Source organism: Canis lupus, chromosome 11 (genome assembly GCF_048164855.1).
Source record: "Canis lupus baileyi chromosome 11, mCanLup2.hap1, whole genome shotgun sequence".
Taxonomy (NCBI): domain Eukaryota; kingdom Metazoa; phylum Chordata; class Mammalia; order Carnivora; family Canidae; genus Canis; species Canis lupus.
The window spans coordinates 34784216-34805265 of NC_132848.1; the positions used below are offsets into that span (position 1 = coordinate 34784216).

Below are 21050 nucleotides of genomic sequence, written 5' to 3' on the forward strand. Positions count from 1 at the left end.
CCTTTCTTTTGAGGATGAGGGGGCTTTACTTATTCCTTTCGAATAATGTACGGCTCAATACATGCAGTTTTACCATCCCTGTGGTCAGCGCCACCCTCCACTGAGTCACCCAAGACAGAAGCGGGAGAGACTCCACCTTTTCCGACACTGCATGAAAAAGAAAAAACAAAACAAAACAATTTTTTCCCTTTTATGTCGTATTCCTGCATTTACACATTAGATGAGGAATGAAATAATCTCTTGTTCCCATCTACTCTTCAGTGAAGATTTCAAATCTCCTCACTTTGACGACGCTCTGGGTAATGTTCCTGCGGCCTCTGCTATAAACGGCATCTGAGAGCCCTGTCCCCAAACACCCTAGGGAAAGGGAGAAACAGCTGACGGGAATGTGACAACCGCAGGCAGATGATAGAGGTGTCTCCTCTTAGATTAAATCTACCTGCACCCAAAAAAGCAGAAATCTGGCAAACATTTCTTCTGCTTAATAAAATACTAAGTAAGCAAACACCATTCTGTTTAGATAGTTCAGAGTCCCCAGCTAGATTAACCGAGGAATAACCCAGATCATTACCTGTCTACTCAGAGGCCTCTGACAATTCTCCACAGCCAGCTGACTCTGCAGAGGATCCTTCCTCTGGAGCTTGGGTGCACTGTGCAACTCCCTGTTCTGCTTCCGTCTTTGCTCTCAAAATGTCCTTGTGTGAGCCCCATGCTCCACTCAAATCAGACAGACTACCTGGTGCTGCCCAGTTCTCAGAGTGCTTCCCAGCACTGGGCTCCATACTTTTGTACCTTCCACCTGCAGCATCCCCACCTCCTTACCATTTGTACCCTTGCTCCCTATCCACCCAGAATGCACACCACTCCTCTATGCACCTTTCTTGATTCCCTGGCCAGGTAAGTGTTCTCCCTTCTTCAAACCATGACTGCACCTGACACTTCCAGTCTATGACCAGCTTCCATCCTCCCTCCATCTTGAACATACCCAGACTCTACCTGCATCTTTCCCTTTCCACCAGTCCCCAGGGCCATGATGCCTGGATGGTGACCATGGTCTCCTCATGGCACCACAACCACTTCTGTATGAAGCCTCTGGTTGAAGTCCAGACCCACCAGGTCCTGCTGGACTGGCCCTGCCTTCATTCCAGCTCAGCTCTCCCCTCCTCCTCTCTGAGTCCCCACGGCTATACAGAACTTTTAAAGTTTTGTGAACACACTGTGTTCTCTCTTATTCTAGCTCTTCCCATAGGCTGTTCTCGTTTTCTGGAAACCTCTCCCCATGCCCTCTGTCTGTCTCACATTTATTCACCTTTGAAATATTTGCTTGTACCTTAGTCATTCCAAAAATCTTCCCTGAGCCACTTGTTTGGTATAAGCGATTATAGTTACATACATGGCCCATGGAATCCTCATATCCAGTCAACACTCCTCCCAGCTCCACCAAGTCCTTGTGTAGTCCTATAAGGCTCTACATGAACTGGACCTGCAGCCTATTTCCTACTGCTCTCCTGCATGTTTGATGAGCTGCAGCCTCAACAGCCACAACTGGTTGTACATAGTTTGGATTCACTCGACAACCAGTATTTCCTGAGCTCTTCTTGTATGCCAGACATTTGGCTAGGCACTGAGGGACAGAAACAGCCTTTGTTTCAGAAGCTTACATCTAGTGGGAGAAGATCAAAACCAAATGAATTTAAAAGTCAATACACCTTAGATAAGCGCTACAAAGAGGAACAAAATGAGCAGGGTGAGGGGAATAGGAAATGGGGTGGGGTGGTTTTTTTTTTTTAGGGTGATAAGGGCTAAGTAGTAATGTAGCATTTGAGTGGTGATCTGAAGGAAGTGAGGGAACGAACCTCGTGGATATCTAGGGGAGGGGCGTTGTAAGCCCAGAGAACAGCCAGTGCAAAGACTGGGGTAGGAGCTTATCTGAAACGTGTCAGGAAGAGCAAGGAGGCCCATGTGGCCGGAGCTCCGTAAGTGCTCAGGAGAGCAGTAGAAGAGGAGGTCAGGAGGCCAGGAGAGGGTGATGAGCGCAGTTCACATGGGGCCTTAAGGTCTTTGTGAGGACTTTGGCTTTTACTTTTAATGAGTTGGGGAAACATCAGAGGACTTCAAGCAGGAAAGTGAGGAGTAGTCTGACTCACCTTTCCAAAGGATGGCTTTGGCTGCCAGGTGAAGTGACCATAGGGGGCAAAAGTGGAAGCAGGGAGATCATCAAAAGGCCACTGTGTAGTCCAGGCAGGGGTAGTATGGCCCAGTACATTAATTCATTGATTCAGCAAATGAAAGAACAAATGAAGTATCTCTCTTTGGCTGGCCACAGAATTTGTTCCCGATATTGGGTTAACGTAAATAATGCTATAAGCAGTACCTTTTGCATAATGATTTTTATTTTTATTGCTAGCATTTTGGAGATTCCTCCCCCCATAACGGTTTCTCAAGTGCAAAGCTGCTTGATTAAAAGGGAGAAACATTTCAAGGTTTGTAAAAGATACCATCAAGCTGCTTTCCATGAGGTGTAGAAGGCGATTATCACTTTTTAAAAAATTTGCTAAAGTGAAGAGCGAAAAGAGAGCTTCTTTTTGAGCATTGGATTTCTTGTCTATAAAACAGGATGACACACTAGCCCAGCTAACCTCCCAGGCTTGCAGCAGGGCTTGCAGAGGAGTGAGGGAATGTGTGCCCAGGCCTGCCTCCTGGGCCATGTTAACCAGGAGTGGGAGAAGGGGCGGGGGTAGGGGGGGTGGGTGAGAGCTCTACCTCAAGGGACTCTCCTGGCTGCACAGGACAGTGACCCGCTGCTGAGCAGGGCGCTGCAGCAGAGGGTTCCACACCTGTTAGCACCCCACCTCTGGCTTCAGGATCCTCAACCTCTTCTAGCCCATCCTCTTTACTGACAGTTATCCTTTGATGGATTTTTGGAGGATCCTCATTCAACTCATAGTTTTCAGGCTTTTGCCGTCTATCGTGGCCTGCCGAACAATACATTTGTGCCATTAACAAGATTTAGTTCTCTTGGTGAAAACAGTTTTTATCTAGAAGGACTGGGAGGCCAAATCCTCTCCTCCTCCTCCAAAAGGGAGAAAGATAATTTCAAACCGAGCCCCAAGAGGAAAAGCTGCTTGCAGAGTTGGGGGGGGGGGTGGGGGTGGGGGTGGGGGATGGGCCGCGGCGCGGCGGTACCGCCTCACGTTCTGCCCAAACTGACGGAGGTCAAGACTTTTCCCACTCTGAGCAAAAGAAAGGGCTGTTGCACATTGCACCTCCTCCTTCCAGCCGCAACAAAAACCTGTGGGAAGGGGGTTTGCTGCCTTTTTTTTTTTTAAGTGTTTCTTATGGGCTACAAATTACAAATTATTCTCCTCTCTTTTCACCAAATAATCAGCTGGTCCCGGAATCTGAAAGCCCCGCACAATTTAGTTTTGAGTCTCAAAATGCAGAGTCGGTTCAGCCCTGCGAAGGCTGTTCAGCTTTTAATTTCTGGAGCAAGACTCAGCAAACAGTCAAACACTTTTGTGGAGCTGTGAAAGCTGAGTTTCGCTGTTTGATAAATGAGCAGACGGCAGGCAGCCCCTCTTTCTCTTTTTGTATGGATTCAATGAAGCCTGCCTAAAGAACACCACATGCTGTTCTAGCTACTGATCTAACATTCCGCAACATCCCAGCCTTGCAAAGTCCCTTTAATTACTCGGGAATCCCACCCTTCTCCCTTTCAGCCTAGGCAGCCGGGCCTGGGCCGGGGGCTCCATGGGGCGAGGGGTGGGAAGCAGAGCAGCTCTGCCCGGCTCCCCTCCCTAGAGCTGCCGGAATTCTTCTTGGTGGTGGTAGCCAGGTTATCCATCTCCCTTGTCTGCTCTCTTCCTGGCCCACAATACATTGCTCCGGGTAGAAGGAAACTCTGAATGTCCAGATCTAATTTTGTGGGTGCAGTTTTTTAAGAAATGTGAGTTTTAGGCACATGTTTCCAAAATGGCATATTCAAACCACTGCCCTCCTTTGAGACAACGAAGGGAAAGAGGAGATGCTACCCACCGAGCAGCAGCGAAGACCAGGCACTAGATGAGGTGTTTTACACACAGCGTTGATTTTGTTTATCCTAAAAAAATGACATTGGAGGAAAGCATGAAGATCCCTGTTTCACAGATGAGATACTGGGATCTACATCCATTCAAGGCTGCTCAGATTCACAGACCTCTGGCTAGTGGAAGAAACGAGATCCCAGTTCCACTGTCTCTCCTGTTCTTCAGTTTGGCTGGCACCCACAGGAGCCAGCAAAGGGTCCACTAACCGAGTATGAAAGCCCTGGCGTCCTCTCTAGATGTTGCCTCAAGGAACACCTTTAGAGCTGCTCCGGAAAGCCACTCCAGAAAGCCACTCCATCTCGTTATTCTTACAAACAGACTTTGTTTGATTTGACCTCAAACTCTATGATCTTGATCCAACTTGATCTCCAAACTTAGTCATCAGGGATGGCTCTGAAAAAAGGCTTTGGTTGTTTCCAAAAATTCAATCCACCCTCAGTAGGCAAAGATGTGCCACCAACAAGAACTGATCCAAAAGAAGTTCCAAGGTAATGGGATAAGTGCACCTCCTCCCACACTTTGACGGAGACAAACTCCTGTGTATATAAGGAGTCAAGTATGCTTAAAACAGTTTAAAAATAAGAGCTGTGGGTCTTAGTTCAAAGGTTATTTGGGTGCAGGAAAAGAAGAGGGACTACTCAAATAGCAAGAAATGAGAAACTTGGTACAATGACACGTTGTTTTGAAACCATGTATTGCAAAAGTCTTGTGCCTTCTCTTAAAATACACAATTTCGTGAACACAAGAGAGAGATTGATTAGGGAGACAGATTGGCAAAGGGATTAATATCATCACAACTTTAAGTCTGAAAGTGAGATACAGACTCACTTCCTTTGTTGACAAGAGACCTCACCCCTTTAACAGAGAAGAAAAAATAATGAAGTCTGGTGGTGTCAATAAGGATTTTTAAACAGCTTGCCTCAATGCTTTCATTTTGAAATGGGCGTTTGCCAGAGCAGTTACACTATGCTGTGCAACTCTGATCATTCAACAGTTTTTTTGTGACACCTATTGGGCACCAGGCAGTGGAGTGGTGGTGGGAGGTCAATGGGGGTAGGATACTGCAAGTTCCCTAGGAAATTCCCCAAGGGCAATTTCAAACATTCACAAGAAATTCCTGCCTAGTGCAATGAGACAGAAATGAATTTCAAATCATGTGTATGGACTGATGCAGGATTGTGTGGAAAAAACCCCAGGACTGAGAAGGCTAACAGCTAATCTGCTGCCCCTTTAGACATATCGTGGATGACAACTCCAAGAAGTCCAAAATTCCATATGTGAGCCCCCTATCGTCCTCGGACTGCCTGGATGATGTGTCACGTGTGTCACTATGAGGAAAGACAGTCATCACACACCAATTTAGTTAGAAGGAGGTGAGTTACATAAGCTACAGGTTAAGTCAAAACTAGAATAACTCTGAAGGCGATAACAAGAGCGGGTGAGGGTGGCGATGGCAGCATGTGTGCAAGGCAGGAAATTTTTAGAACAATTGTTCTCATAATTATTCAGAAGGAAAAGCAGCTGGAAGAGTCGAAACATCGATGTGAGTGGTGATATATGAAGAACCTGTATTAAAGCCCTGAAATGTTGCCCTGGTGAGCTGAAATCATAACTGTAGCTAAGGCGCTTTGAGTGTTTTTATTTACCAGGCCCTGAGCCGAGGAAGTCTCTTTGACAGTCATTATATCAACAATGTCCACGTGTTGCTGTCACCTGCCCATCTGTGGATGGGGAGCCTGGGGCCCAGGGCTATTCAGAAACCATCTGAGCTCACATGGCTGGTAAAGGGTGGAGACAGGATTGGAACCCACACAATCTGATTTCTGAGCTTTTCACACTGTGTGACACAAAAGACACCTGAAATAACAGACTGTGGGAGCCGAGGTGAAATCAGACCTTGTGACATGGACGCCCCGTACAGTGGACACTGAAGATAAGGCAAGACATACGCCAGAATTTAAAGTTGAAGGAAACTCTATGGCTGTACTGAATGGTTTTCTTTGAAAATTGGAAAGAGGCCACTCCTAAAGGAGGCTGATGCCTCAGGAGCATCCTTATCCTCCCCGTGCCCCCACGGGCATGTGCACATAACTCCAGGCTGGCTCGGGTTGGGGGGGCCTTCGAGGGAAGAGGGCAGAACAGGAGGAATCTCTGGTCTCGTCTCCCTTCCAGGTCTATGCAGCTGTCCCTGCACGGGTCCCCAGGACACACTTGGCATCTTGGCATTGCTCAAGCATGGCCAGCTGTGAGGAAGGAGCCAAACATTCACGGAGGAGCCACCCACAGCCCAAAGTGCCAATTACCTCAAGTCCTCATGGGAAAAAGGCTGCCTATAAATAAATTCAATTCACACATCTGTCAACCCAGCTTCCTGGTGTCCCTGCCCTGCAGCAGGCACCCAGTGCTTCCCATCCTGCAGCCCCAGCCCTGCCACTACATGTGTGACCTGGGGAAGACCTCTCAGTTCCCCTCTTCACCTCCTCAGCTAAAAAAAGGGGGGGTGTCTCATCAAACAACCTCTAATCCTTTTAATAGATGAAACTCCTTCATATTGGAGTGTTGGTAACCAATAGGTATTGATGAATGATCCTGCACTGTTCTAGTTGCTCTTTTACAGACTCCATGAGAGGAACTGAGGATTCTGAGAGATTGACAAACCTTCACGGGACATACTGTTTTGAGACCAATTGGCGCGTCCACGTGTTCAGATTCTACTACGTCACAGGCGCCTAGTGCCCACCCATGAGTCTGTCTCTTGCTGACAAGTTCGACAGTGTGGACCATAAATCACGTTACCCTCCCACGGCCTTAGGTGATCACGTCATGCCACCTGTGTTGCTTCCCATAGGCTCCTAATTTGAAAGCATTCCACACACAGTTTCAGGATCCTGGGTTCCATTTCACAGCCGTGACACATAAAAGGACACACGGGAGCAGTTTGGGGGAAAGGGGTCAAAAGGTGCAGCCTTCCAGTTGTGAGATAAATCGGTTCTGGAGATGCCACGTTCAGCATGGTGCTTGCTGTACATCTGAAAGCTGCTGAGAGAGGGGACCTTAAATGTCCTTATCACACACAGAAAAAAAGTTCTCATCACAATAAAAAAAATCGTAACTATGGGCAGTGATAGATGTTAACTAAGCTTATTTGGTGATCATTTTCACAATATACATATATATCAAATCCTTATGTTGTACACCTTAAACTAATACATTATATGTCAATTGTATCTCATTTTTTTTTAAAAAAGAATACAATGGAATTTAAAAATGCCCTTATGTGGATAAAATGGCTCATGGCTTATCCCTTTTTCCTCACTAACCAAACTAATTGTTCATCCCAAGAGTCAGTGATCTATATTTTCCTGCTTCCCTGACAACCAAGGGCAGCAGGCAAGACGTGGGGGAGATCACTGCTCCGGGCTCTGGGAAAGCACCTGAAGACCACTGGTTCAGCTGGAGTTCTGACCTTTCTCTTCTTACCCCCTTTGCCCCACTTGCTGCCTTTGTTGTACAGCAGCCACTTGGGACCGTGAGGTGATGCAGAAGTTGGAAAGAAGTTGGAAGCCCCCTGCTACAAATGATAGAGCACAGAATGAGAAGGAACCTAGGTCCCCAACGCTCTTCTAGAGCTGTTATGCCACGTTCGGTTATCATCTTTTGTACTTATTCTATATGAAGAAAAGTAAAACCACTAATTCATTTATGTCACTGTTTGAGGATGAAGACAGGCATTTTTTTACCCACAGCCCCAACACAGTTCCTAACTGATCCACCTTCTGATGTCTACCCAGGATTTACTTCACCCAGAAGTTTCCAGTGGCCCTGGGTCAGCCATCTCATCTTTAGAGGGGAACAAAACAAGTATCTAGTTCCCAGGACTGGGTGCTGAGTACATGAGGTACTGCCATTATGGTTTCTAACTGAAAAGTACTCCCAGCTAACGTGGTAGAGATCCTCGATCCCAGTGTGACAGATGGAGGGACTGAGGTGCAGAGAGGGAACCTATCCATGGTCACAGAGACGGTGAGAGATCCTCAAGCTCAGGACTCAGCACGTGGCATTATTGGGAATGCTTGGCACACCGTGGAACTTCAACAAAGGTTCTTTGAAGACAACATGTTTTTGCCCTTCAACCTCTTAGCAATGAATGTTACAGACACTTGGAAAGCAATCCATTTGTACGTCAGAGAGAGGTACTCTTGGCTTAGAGATTTGAGGCCCCGTTTTTGTTTCTGAAAAAGTTTAGCTTGCTGCTAAGCACCAAGATGCTCCATCTTTGTGCAGGTAGAGTTTTTGCTTAGTTTCCAAAAGACCAGTGGTGACACAGGAGAAAGAGGTATTTGGTGGCATTGAAACACCCTCTTCGGGATCCCTGGGTGGCGCAGCGGTTTAGCGCCTGCCTTTGGCCTAGGGCGCGATCCTGGAGACCCGGGATCGAATCCCACATCGGGCTCCCAGTGCATGAAGCCTGCTTCTCCCTCTGCCTATGTCTCTGCCTCTCTCTCTCTCTCTCTGTGTGACTATCATAAATAAATAAAAATTAAAAAAAAAAAAAGAAAAAGAAACACCCTCTTCAGCTTCCATGGATGTCACAGGACTGTGGCAGGGAGGGGATGGCACTGGGGCTCCTCCCAGATTGACCTTGCTCGAAAGCTGCCGGCCTCCCCCCTGCCCCCAAGGAGGCAGTGATTTCCCGCTGTGTCGCTCTAGCTCAGGGGCACGTCTGTCATCATGTTCTGTGGTTTCACATAAGGATATATTCCTTTGGCTGCCCACTCCCCTCAAGGACAGACAGTCTTCTTCACTCCACTTCCCACCCGCCCGCACAGGGCCAGAGCCACAACAGAACGAGGTAAATGAGTATCTAATAAATGGGTGAGCCTAAGTGTTGAGGGGGCAGCAGCATGGGAAACACTGGTGGTGGGATTAACGGTGCCCAGAACCCCCGGGGTGGAGCAAGATTGAGAAGGCCTTTCTCAACTGCGATGACCAACACACTTGGCCCTGAGAGACGGAGAGGCTGAAACGTCACTCCCAAATTCCACCATCTAAGAGGTTACCAGGTGGCTTCTAATGACTACATCAAAGTCCAAAGACCCACTGTTTTGTTTCCTACATAGATCCACCTTCCACCTCCACACATACACACCCTACCCCCCAAATCAATGTTCTAGGTAAGTGAGATACGTTTAAGGTCATGGACTCTTGGAACCAGATTTCCCAGGTTCACATCCACTTACTGGTTGTGTGGCCTTGGGCAAATTACCTTACCTAGTTGGAACTCAGTTTACCTATCTCTGTAATAGGAGTAATAACAGTTTCTACCTCATAGAGCAGTTTGGAGGAGGCTGATATATGTAAAATGCTTACCAATGCGAGGTCATAGAAAGCCCTATGTGTTTGTGATTTTTATTAATTTTTATAAAAAGTCTGTGAATGCTGCATTTGTAATTAGACATGGCTAAATATTTCTAACATCTGTTAAAAAGAATTATCTATCTTTTTTAGGATTTACTTGTTTATTTTTACTTTTTTTTTTACTTGTTTATTTTAGAGAGAGAGAGAGAGAGAATTCCTGTGTATACTAGTGGGGGGAGGGGCAAAGGGAGAGAATCTTTAGGCAGACTCCCTGCTGAACGTGGAGCCTGACACAGGGCTCAATCTCACAACCCATGAGATCATGATCTGAGCCAAAACCAAGAGGTGGACGCTTAACTAACTGAACCAGCCAGGTGCCTCAAGAATCATCTATTAATAAGCTTAGGTACTTTAGGTGGGTATGCTGTTACATGCAGGCCAATTCTGATCCCTATGATCTTGTTTGTTTCAAGGTACAGTTCCATTGCTCTCTAAAAATTTATTTTACTACCTTTGCTGAAAAACTAGGGTTATCATTTTGGAAGTATTTTTTCTCAACCTGACAAGCCTGCAGACACCAGCAGCAGGAGGAAAAGTTCAGGGCAGAGCAGAAGGTCAGGCCACATTCTCTCCTTCCCCACTGCAGGTCCTCAGGCCACATGAGGTCAAGGCTGAGGGGGTCAAGGAGGAGTTTTCAAGTGGATTTGAGGCTGTGGGTTTTGAATGGAGCACTGGACTGGACTTTCATGTCTAAAAGAGAGTCTAAATTATTGAAAAGAGGCCTGTTCTTATAACCAATAACCAAAAGTTATTAAACCTGCCGTGAAACCATCAGGGGTCAGGGAAGATGGTTTGGCCATAACATGGTAAGAACAAAGCCAAGTTACTTTCTATGTGTACGCTGCTGAGTTCAGCCTGTTCCATACACCAGGTACATTAGTGGGGGCTCAACTAGGTGTCTCTGAGAACCAGAGTGTAATACTAGGTATGCAGTGAGCTGGTCAACACCCTCCAACACAAGAACAGAGCCATCGGGTGAATCCTCAATGGAGGAGCAAGAGCAGCCTATGGGTGGCTGTTGTAAGGGAAGGTCAGCTGGAGAACACATCCCTTTAACCACTGGGGATCTGTGGAGCTCCCCCAAATGCATATCTGGACTCTTTCAATGAGCCCAGCAGAGGGCACTGGCAGGAGCAGCCCTCACAGAGCTCCAGATGATCAAAATGACCCTTGTTGACTTTCCTTCTCTCACCCTCCTCCAAGTCAGAAGACAGAGGGAGCACACATCTTGCCCCTCTTTCACAGAGTAAATTCTGAGCCTCAGGAAGGGAGAGGCTCTGACTTCCATGTCAGATGGAGGTTTTTAACTGGACTGAATGGGGCTTTTTCATAGTTGAGAAGGAGTTAATTATCCAATCAAGACCAATACGATGGCAGAACATGGTCAGATGCTGTGGGGCTTCCCTGTGATGCCATCAGAGGACAGAGCAGGAAGGCTAAACAGAGAACTCTGAAGGTGGCCCTTCAAAATACGGGAAAATACAACCAGTTTCCATTGGTATGTGAACAAGTTCATCCCTGCTCAGCAAACTGGCTAATGGAGAATAGATATAATGCTTGCTTCATATGGGCATCATACAAGGCAAACAAATTCACATGTGTCAAGTGATTCCAGTGTCTTTGCCAAATGGCCATAACATAGGTCATTTAATCTTCAATAAATAATCTGATGGTATATTATGTATCAGGGACTATTCTGGGAGCTGGGGATGCATAGTGAACAAAAAAGTCCTCATGGAGCTTCCATTCTAGAGAAGGAGGCAAATAAAACACAAGCAACTAATATATACATATTATATACCATATGTTACTATGATATATGTATATATTATGTATAACATAATTATATGTTATAAACATATACATTATATAACATATAATTACGCGTTAATATAATATATACTATATCTATTATATCTATGTATAGGTAAATACAGATATAGATAGATATTTATGTATATAATATAGATAGATATATCTATAAAAGATATATAATATATAGATACACAGATACATATTACATCCTATGTATATGATAGTTATATATAATATATATAGTCTGTAATATACAGCAGTAAAATAAAGGCAATGACATATAGATAACTATACATATAACATGTAACATATTAGTTATATAGGTAACAGCTGGGACAGTGGTAAGTGCTATAAAGAAAAATAAAGCATGGTAGGAAATAGAGGAGACAGAATGGAGTAAGGCTAATTTTCAATAATGGTGCCTTCTTCCATTGGTAGAACACTTTACAATTTTAAGCACTGTCCCATTTTATCCCTAGAGTAATTTGGTGAGGAATTATTCCCGTCTAGAGGTAAGGAAATGGGAGCTCAGAAAAGTCCAGTGACTCCAAGCTGGGTGACCTTTCGTTACCCTGGCCAACAGAAAAGCAGGCCCAAGACCAGTTGGGCTCGAATCTTCTGCATTCTCTGTGATGCCTGAATTAATTCTGGGACCCAGAGTCAACATGGTATTACTGGAAGCCAGGGCTTATGGAGCTTGGCCACAGTGCCGGAAAGAGGATCTCTTTCAGATCTTACTTGTGGCAAAACAATTGCGGCCATCCACTCACTTTATCAAGGACAGTATCCCATCCTCCCATCCTCCCAGCCTCTCAGCTGGGCAACACAGGCTGGGAGAGGGGGCGGCTCATGCCTGATACCTGGTTCACCCCAGCCCACTTGCAAGCTGAGGGGGTGGGCATGGCGGGGGGGGGGGGAGTGCCACCAGTGACATTCTTCTCTAAAAATGAAGCCAAAGTATTGAACCTTGCCTCCTCAGACTTAAAAGTTCACAGATGAATCAAAAGTTTGGATGGATCTGCTCAAAGGAAGGCTGCCCACGATTATACCCCAGGCTTCACAGAACAATCAGTCCCTTTCTCTGAGGGGTTGGGGAGGTGGAAATGGCAGCTGCAGCTGGGAGCCCTCAGGAAGGGCAAGCGTGGCCGGGATTTCAGTTCAATGGGCTCAGTGGGGAAAACCCTCGGCAGGCTCCTTCTGTCCTCTGGGGCTGGAAGGACAGCCCCAATTTCTAGTGCACTTGAAATTGATGGCAGGGTACCTGGATTTATGCTTTTAATACCAGGATATGTCCTTGCTTTTGGACTGAAGATAGGATGGAGTTTGGATGTCTTTTTTTGCGACTATTTTGGAAGCAGCTGGCACTGTAATTCTTAGAGAAAGTTATCATTTGGAAGATGTTGAAAAGCCATTTGGTGTAAATAAGACTTGTGGGCATGGAGGCCAGCAGGACCGAGGATCAGAGAACAGGGGCGATTTGGTGGAGGTTGTCCCAAGGAGGAAGACGGGGCGGTGAGCAGTGGGAGGTGGTGGAGGGGGAGAGAGGAGGCCTCCACGCAGAGAGGGCTGGGTGGGACCAGCTGTGGGCAATGGGCAGGGGGAGGCCCGGGGAGCCCCCAGTGTGGCAGGGAGGCGGGAGAGCATTTCTCCCTGGCTCACAGTAATTCATCACGCGGCTGTCCAACAGCACCTTCTGTCACGATGGAAATGTTCTATCTGCACTGTCCAGTATTATAGACTCTAGGTACATGGGGCCAGTGAGCATTTGAAATATGGCTAGAGACTGAAGAAAGGAATTTTTACTGTTTAAGTGAAACAACCATATGTGGCTAGTGGCTACTGTCCTGAACAGCACAGGTGGAGAGAGGTGCTCTATGCAGAAGAAAAAGGTCACCCTGACCAGGTCAGAGAAGTTAAGTGATAAATCCAGGAGAGTTAGGATTCTTGATCTTTTGGTTCACCCAACCTACCCCTCCATCAGAGGTCTGGACTCTCCACAGGAGCTGCTGTGAGGGAGTGTGGATGCCCGTGAATGTTCCAGAACCTCAGACACTTGACAAAGCTCCAGGCTTCCCTGCATTCCTGCAGTGCTCTTCCTTGGCCCACCCAATGAGGGGCTCACCAACTCCCTCCCTAGACCATGAGGTTCTCCACAAGGTGGACCCACACCAGATTTCCTTCTGGATCTCTGCAGAAGACCTGCCATGCAGCCCACCTCGGCCAACACCGATGGACTGAAGAAATGAGTAAAAGAAACAGCAAAGCTGGTTTCTTCGACTGAATTTTTTAAAAATTTATGTTCATGTATGAGAAATAGCATTAATGTATCACAAAAACTTATGCCCTTCCTTACATCACAATGGAGCATCCTCCCATTTATTGGGTGGACCAATTCTTGGCCACACAATTTTAAACTCTCCCAGGAGGCTGGCTCAGGCCTGACACTGCTCTCTTTCATCTTTTTCCCACTGATGATTTATCTGTTGCGTTGGGGATCTGAAAAGGGAATTTGTGAAACTTGTGCACTGACCTCTTTCTGCCATTTCAGTCCTTGGTATGCCCACACTTAGAAAGTTGGTAAGGAATAGTGGTGCAAAACTAGCCTGCCTATTTTTTTGTTAGCAGGTGTGGTAAAAATTATACAAAGGGAAAAGAAGCTAATAAAAGGAGTAAGAGTTTGGATGTACTGACTCAATTTTTTTTGTTTTGTTTTAAGATTTTATTTATTCATTCATGAGAGACACAGAGAGAAAGGCAGAGACACAGGCAGAGAGAGAAGCAGGCTCCTCCCAGGGAGCCCGACAAGGGACTCAATCCCCAGACTGGGATCATGCCCTGAGCAGAAGGTCAGGCCACATTCTCTCCTTCCCCACTGCAGGTCCTCAGGCCACATGAGGTCAAGGCTGAGGGGGTCAAGGAGGAATTTTCAAGTGGATTTGAGGCTGTGGGTTTTGAATGGAGCACTGGACTGGACTTTCATGTCTAAAAGAGAGTCTAAATTATTGAAAAGAGGACTGTTCTTATAACCAATAACCAAAAGTTATTAAACCTGCCGTGAAGCCCAATGCGGGACTGAATCCCAAGACCCTGGGATCATGCCCTGAGCAAAGGCTGATGCTCAACCACTGAGCCACCCAGGCATCCCCAGACTCAAATTAAATTGGGTATTTTAGAGGTATAGAAACTTCTCTCCATAGATAGATAGATAGATAGATAGATAGATAGATAGATAGATAGACAGATTTATATAATACAGATTTTATTTATTTATTTATTTATATATTTATTCATTCATTTATTGAGAAAGAGAGGGAGAGAGAGAATCTCAAGCAGATTCCCTGCTGAGGGCAGAGCCTGACAGGGCTCCATCTCACGACCCTGAGATCATGACCTGAGCCAAAATCAAGAGTTGGATGCTTAACTGACTGAGCCACCCAGGGCCCCCAAATCTATATTTTTATCTATCAAATAGACAAATGATCAGTCTTAGAAGAGTGTCCGACAGCATTCCTTGGCCTGTTAAATAGGAATGATCAGTGATGGTGAGTGTTTGTGGACACAGCCTGAAGCGTGGAATATATTTTCATCACAAGAGGGGCATACAGCAGCCAGGCCTGCAGTAATATTACAAACAATACCACTCCGCATGAAGGATTCTCAGACCTCCCAGCTAATGACTTCAGACCATTTCCCAGTCTCTCCAAGGCTTTCATGTGACAAAGCCAAGCAATCTGCCCACCCCAGAATCACTGACACACACGTAACACACTTGGGATTTTAATATATGCCTCTCAGAGGAAAGAAGGCACTTTCTGCAAGCCAAGTATTGAGAAGATTCAAGTCAGGTGTATGCTTTTTACCTTATTGACCTGCCTAAATTGTTTGGAATTTGTAATACTTGGGTATTACTTTGTTTTTGTATTTGGCTTGGTATTACCTTGTTAATAAGTGTTTGAACTTCTTCAAAATAGTACAGCACAGTTATTATTTATTTTGATAACTTAAAAACAAAAGCAATTAGGATGTTAAAAAGGATTAAGAACTGTGCATAAATTACTCAGAAGAGGGGAGGAAAGGAATAAGCCAGAGGAGGCTGGACTCACCTTTCCAAAGCTGGCGGCGTTGACAGGCTGGGTGTCATTCTTCTCACAGAAGTCCAGGTAATGCATGTAAAGGGCGCTGCGAGGGATGCAGACCCCCTCTGCAATTTCATAGTTCTCCTCCAGCCTGCGGAATAAATGCCCAATGAGCAAACCTCAAGCAAGAAGAGCATGCACCTCCTGGTCCTCCTCCAGAGGAAGACCTGGAGAAAACTCTTCCTACAGAAGGGAAACAGAGGCCCGGGAGGACAAAGCAACCTGCCCAAGGTCAGGCATGGAGGTGGTTGGTTAGCAGGATCAGACTTGTGGCCCCTGTGGGTATGACTTTGGGTCACTTTTGGCTCAAGTTCCCAGTCCCTCTCTTCCGTGCTGTCATTGGACTGGCCACATTCTGGGTGGATTGGTTTCCTTCAAACTCCAAAAACGATACAGGAGCTTGTAGGCACCCTGTTCAGCTGAGCTAACCACACACTCACTTGTGCAGCCATTTCCAATACAGGTCACAGTGTCGGTGCACCTTTGCTAACAAGAACAGTGTGGTGGGATGGCCTGGGAAACAAATGCCCAAGGAGAAATCCGACAGCTGGACAACCAGGAAGCCACTGACTGAAGGGAAGTCATATAACCACACGGGAGCTGAACTTCTCAGTCTCTTCAGGATCACCTCTGCTGTGCTGGAACTATGATTCTACACCCATCACCTTCTCAATGAGTACAGGTTAGGGGCTCAGGGTGAGGGCTACCCATGGGGTTCAGACCCCAGCATTGTCATTGTTGGCTTGATGACCTTGAGCAAGTAATTTAACCTTCTGAAGGTGCTGGCTGTGATCGCTTTATAAGCTGTTGTGACAATCGGATGAAACGTATGACATGTGCCAGCGTGGTGCCTGGCACGTGAGAAACGTGAGAAACACTCAGATGTTGGACCTCATCATCATCCACTTTTCTTCTCCATAAAACATCTTTGGGTGCCTATTATGTCCAGAATCTGTGCTAGATATTGGGCATATAAAAGTAAACTAGATCCAGTTTAGCATTTTTCCTCCTGTTTAATGCAAATACCAGAGTGTAGGCATCAAAAAGACTCCTGCCCCTTTGTCATAGACATGTTAGAAGATTTAACACTTCTTCTAACAGAAGTGCTGAGGCACATGATAATTTGAGGACTTTTCTTTGGGGCTGCTGCTTTTAGAGCCTGGGGCACACACTGTTCAATTAACTCACCAACAGAAAATATTTCTCTTTTGATCACAAACTGGATTTTAGGAAACAATCCAAAGTCACTTGGAACCAAGTTTGAAGGATAAAGTGACTGGAATAACCTTTTCATCTCAAACATGTTTTGGGGGTGCGAAGGAGAGCAAAAATAAAGTATGATTCTAAAGCAGTGAAGTAAATATCCTCAGATGGCTTCTAACTTCTCTGGGGGCACTTGCCAAAGAAGTGATCCAGTGCTGTCGTAACTGTGAAATGGAACAAGGACACAGCCTCCTGAGGTGCCTACTTGAAAGGGCAGTGCTTGTTTGGCTCATTCTGACATGTGGTTGAAAGAAAATTAATTCAATCATTTCATATCCAGACCCTACCAATGAATTCAACCCTAGGCATGCTCAGATAACTGAAGAAGCCTGGTGCTGAATGGTATCATGTCACCCACTCCCCCCTCTCTGGGAAGGGGAACATTGAGTAACTCCTGACCATTTTTAGAAGTGTTCCGGGAAGGAGTTTATGCAATCCTTTCTGTGTGACCTAATTCCTTGACACTGGCATGGTATCTGATTCACTCCCACATCCTTGAAGCCTAGCCTATTCCTTGGCACACAGCAGGTGCTCAATCAGTGTTTGATTGCTAGATCGTTGCAGTTATGTATTCATTCAACAAATATTTACTGATCTCCTGCCACCTGCCAAGTGCTGGGGATGCATGGTGAGTAAGACTGTCCCTGTTTGCATACAGGGAACAGATTAATGGTGGGTAGATGGATAAAGACACAGGTAATCTTTAATTCAACAAATATTTATTGAGTTCCGGGCAGTGTTTTAGACATTAAGGAAATGGCAGTGAACAAAACAGAGGTCCTGTCCTGAAAGGGCTTACATTCTAGTACACGTGTCCCTGATGTCGTAAATCAGAACTCTAAATGTGGTTCCCTGTGGGAAAATGCTTTCACACAGAGATTAAATTTCTTAGGACTGTCCTAAGCTTCAGGTCTGCCATGAATGGGAACCAGCCTTCCAGCTTAGCCTGGACCCCTGCATGCCATTCACAGCATTGTTTCTCTATAAAAGTGAGTTCAGAGGTCCAAATAACCAGCTTATGCACAAACTTGTGTGGGCCATCTGATTAAGACAGTTTTCACAAACTGGGGTCTCATAGACATGCTTTGTTTCACCTGAAAACAGTGTTGGCCCAACTTTTAAAATTCAGGACATTTCACATAAGAATCTAGATTCTTTTGAAAAGGTGGAGCTCTGGCAACACTGGGCCCATTTTCCCGTATGACAAAAATCGGCCAGAGGTGTGTATGCTCTCAAGTTGGCCAGAGTCCCCACTGCTTCCTCCTTTTCTGACACCTACTCTATTTTCTGTTCTTTGTCTGGCTCCTGTAGGCTCCTGTGTTGACGTAAGCCACAGCCTATGCCCTAGTTCACTTTGCAATCTATCTGGGAAGAAAAATGCACAGAGATAGGAATATTTAAGTACGACAGATGCATTTGATGGCGGGGAAAGAGACTACTGTGTTGAGGAGAGGAGATGGTTAAGGTTCGAGGATGAACCGGGATTTGAACTTTGTGACAGCAACAATGGCTAGCATCTCTTCCCAGGTGCCAGTCACTGGGTATTTGGTATCTCTTTCCAACCTCACAGGATGGAAAGTAGGAATTACAGCCATGTTTTAGATGACAAAACGGTGGCTCAGAGAGTGGAACTCGTGTGCCCATGGTCATGCAACCAGTAAGTAGGAGAATCTTACTCTAAATCACTGTGGTATCCTTGCTTGGATAGATAGAGGGCGTTCCAGGAGAGGGGCATAGCAGGAATGAGAGACACACAGGCATGTGCTTTGGATGATGGAGACAATGATTTGAGTGGAGAAGGGGGTTGCAGAGGAACCTCTGAAAACACAAACCCATGGAGGAGGGGGTATGGAGAATCTTTCAGTGCCCACAAGAGAATATGGCCTGGCATAGGAGTTAAGCAAACCCTGGAGTTCAAGAGTCACTACCAAAATGTTATAGGGAATGACAGAGCAGAACTCAGAGAACTGAAAAAATAAGGGCTCAGAGGAGAGAAGAACAGAGTGTTTCTGGGATGCTGCAGAAATAATCATCATAACAACAGTCACTAATATTAATTTAAAGCTTAATATGCTCTATTAGGCACCTGTGTATTGACTGTAAAAGAATACAACAATAAAAGCAAAAAACACTCAAGTTTCATGGGTTTCATCTCAGACTACTTAGAGTCCTAATATTAAGCAATTTCCTTTCCAAGTTTTGATTTCAACTCTCTGGACTATGGTGGAACATTTTCCAGTCTAACACACACACACACACACACACACACACACACACCAACAACTTGGGCAACTGCAACTTTGTGCAGGACAAACTGGGGAGGGAGGCGGAAGTATCTTTTTTTGCTTATCCTTGGCTAATGATTTCCTAAACTTAATTTTGGCCAGAAAAATCTGTGGGTACGTTCAACATGCATGCCATGCAAGCCAGAGTTCACCTTATGAAAGGCATCAGATCCTTTAAAATGACAGGGGGCCAGTTACATTTTCTTAAGCACGGTCACAGCATGATCAGATTCATTCTTTGGAAAGGTCATTGTGGCACCACCATGGTAGGAGGCCAAGGCTGACCAGCGAGGCCTGGCACATGGTGGCTAAGTAATATCTTGTTGAATGAATGAATGAACAAATGAGACCAGCTAGGAGATACTGCAAGAGTCCAGGCAAGAAGTGATGGGGTGTGAATTGAAGGAGTGGCCGTGGGGGCAGAGATAACATTTAGGGTGTGATTCTCATGTTGCCAGATGTGAGATGGATAGGAGCAACCAAGGGCAGCTGTCAGGTTCCTGACTGGGCTGAGTGGATGCTGGGGGCCCCTTTCCTCATGACTAAGAACTGTAGGGGCATTCTGGTGGGGAAATCGTGGCCTTAAAAAGCACAGGCTCCCAGGTAACTTCCTGGCTCCCCCTTCTTAGGAGGAGCTACTTTACACAAGTCCCCTTGCCTCAGTTTCTACTTGATGTCCTCGTGACTTGTTTGCTCACCAAGTATGGCCAAGGGCTCAGCCTTAAAATATAAGACCAACATTGAAATACATCCCAGTGAATGAAACCATAGCAGCAAGGAACTTTTTGAATCCAGATGGGTGTAAGTCAGGGTTCACACAGGCTGAGTTAATTAAGCAGTTACCTGCCAAAGGCCAGAGCCTTGTAAATAAGTACGTTTCTACCCACGTTTTGTTCCTCTTACCCAGAGCTTCTTCGCCTCAAGGTATCTGAGTGGCTTATGACTATGAAGCATTTTAATAAGCTCTACAAATGAATAGACGGAACTGGCATTCGGGGCAACTTTGATGCTTGATGAGTTTCCACAGAAAGAGCGTCACGATACCTTTCCCCAAACCTCCTTACAGAATCCAGAGGTCTGTGTGTATGCTGAAGTTGCTAATTGGAATGTCTGCTTCGCTGACCAAGGCATGGCAGAAAGAAAGGCAGTTAATTATTTCTCTTCATATCTGATGAAACTTCCCCTTCTCCTCCTCACTTGGAGAGGACATCATTAGTCTGCCGTGGTGAACAATACTCCATTATACCTGGATATTTTTAATGATCACCAAAAAATTCCCCACTTCTTCCATTTTCTGATCTTCTATTTAATAACTTGATCATATTTGAATTGAGCCCATCCTATTATGCGGAGATAATGAACGCAGTCTAGTAGCCAACAGGAGTCATTATCTGCGGTATACTTTTTGAAAACGACCTCCTCACGAGGTTTCAGGCCGCAGCACCACGGGCCATGGGAGGAAGCTTCGTTCAGCACCTTGCAGTGAGGACCAACCACAGCAGCACCCATGTGACTGTCCCTGCCTTTCTCCTGTTCTCTTTCATGGACAGATGGGCTCCTGGTTCAGTCTCCACTTCCCGGGTGCTTGCAGGCACATCTATAAACAGAAACTTTCTCCTCTATTTTACCAGAAAATTAGCCAGCAGGATCTTTTAAAACTTTGCTGAACATAGCAACTTGTTACTGAGTTTGTCAGAGCCACCCGAGGCTGAAAAATCTGTGAAAACAGACTTGCTAAGTGATCAGAAGCCAGATGGTCATCTAAACCCATCAGTGGCTCCCCTCTGCCTCTGTGGAGGAGCCCTAATACCCCCCCTTGGCATCTAAGGCCCCCACGTCTGACCCCTGACTACTTCTCCAGGCTTCTCTCGACCTGCTCCTCGGTACACACACTGCTCTCCTGCCAGCTGGACAGTTGATCTTGCCACATTCTCCCTCCCCGCAGTGTTCCATGGTGTTCCTACCATGGGAGGTGAGCCCTCTGCCGTGCCTCCCCTGGCACCCAAGGCTCAGCTCGGATTTCCTCCCCTGACATGATGTTTAATTCC

The 21050-nt window shown here is 45.9% G+C and overlaps 1 protein-coding gene across 6 annotated transcripts in view; it reads right to left on the bottom strand.

The window, feature by feature from the left end:
• RFX4 (regulatory factor X4) overlaps positions 1-21050 on the bottom strand; it is a 161613-nt gene that overhangs the window by 83105 nt on the left and 57458 nt on the right. For all 6 annotated transcript variants that reach the window (XM_072844240.1, XM_072844242.1, XM_072844235.1 and 3 more), the window contains one exon: positions 15422-15545. In XM_072844240.1, coding sequence (XP_072700341.1) covers positions 15422-15545 — 124 coding nt within the window. The remainder of the gene's footprint in view (positions 1-15421; positions 15546-21050) is intronic.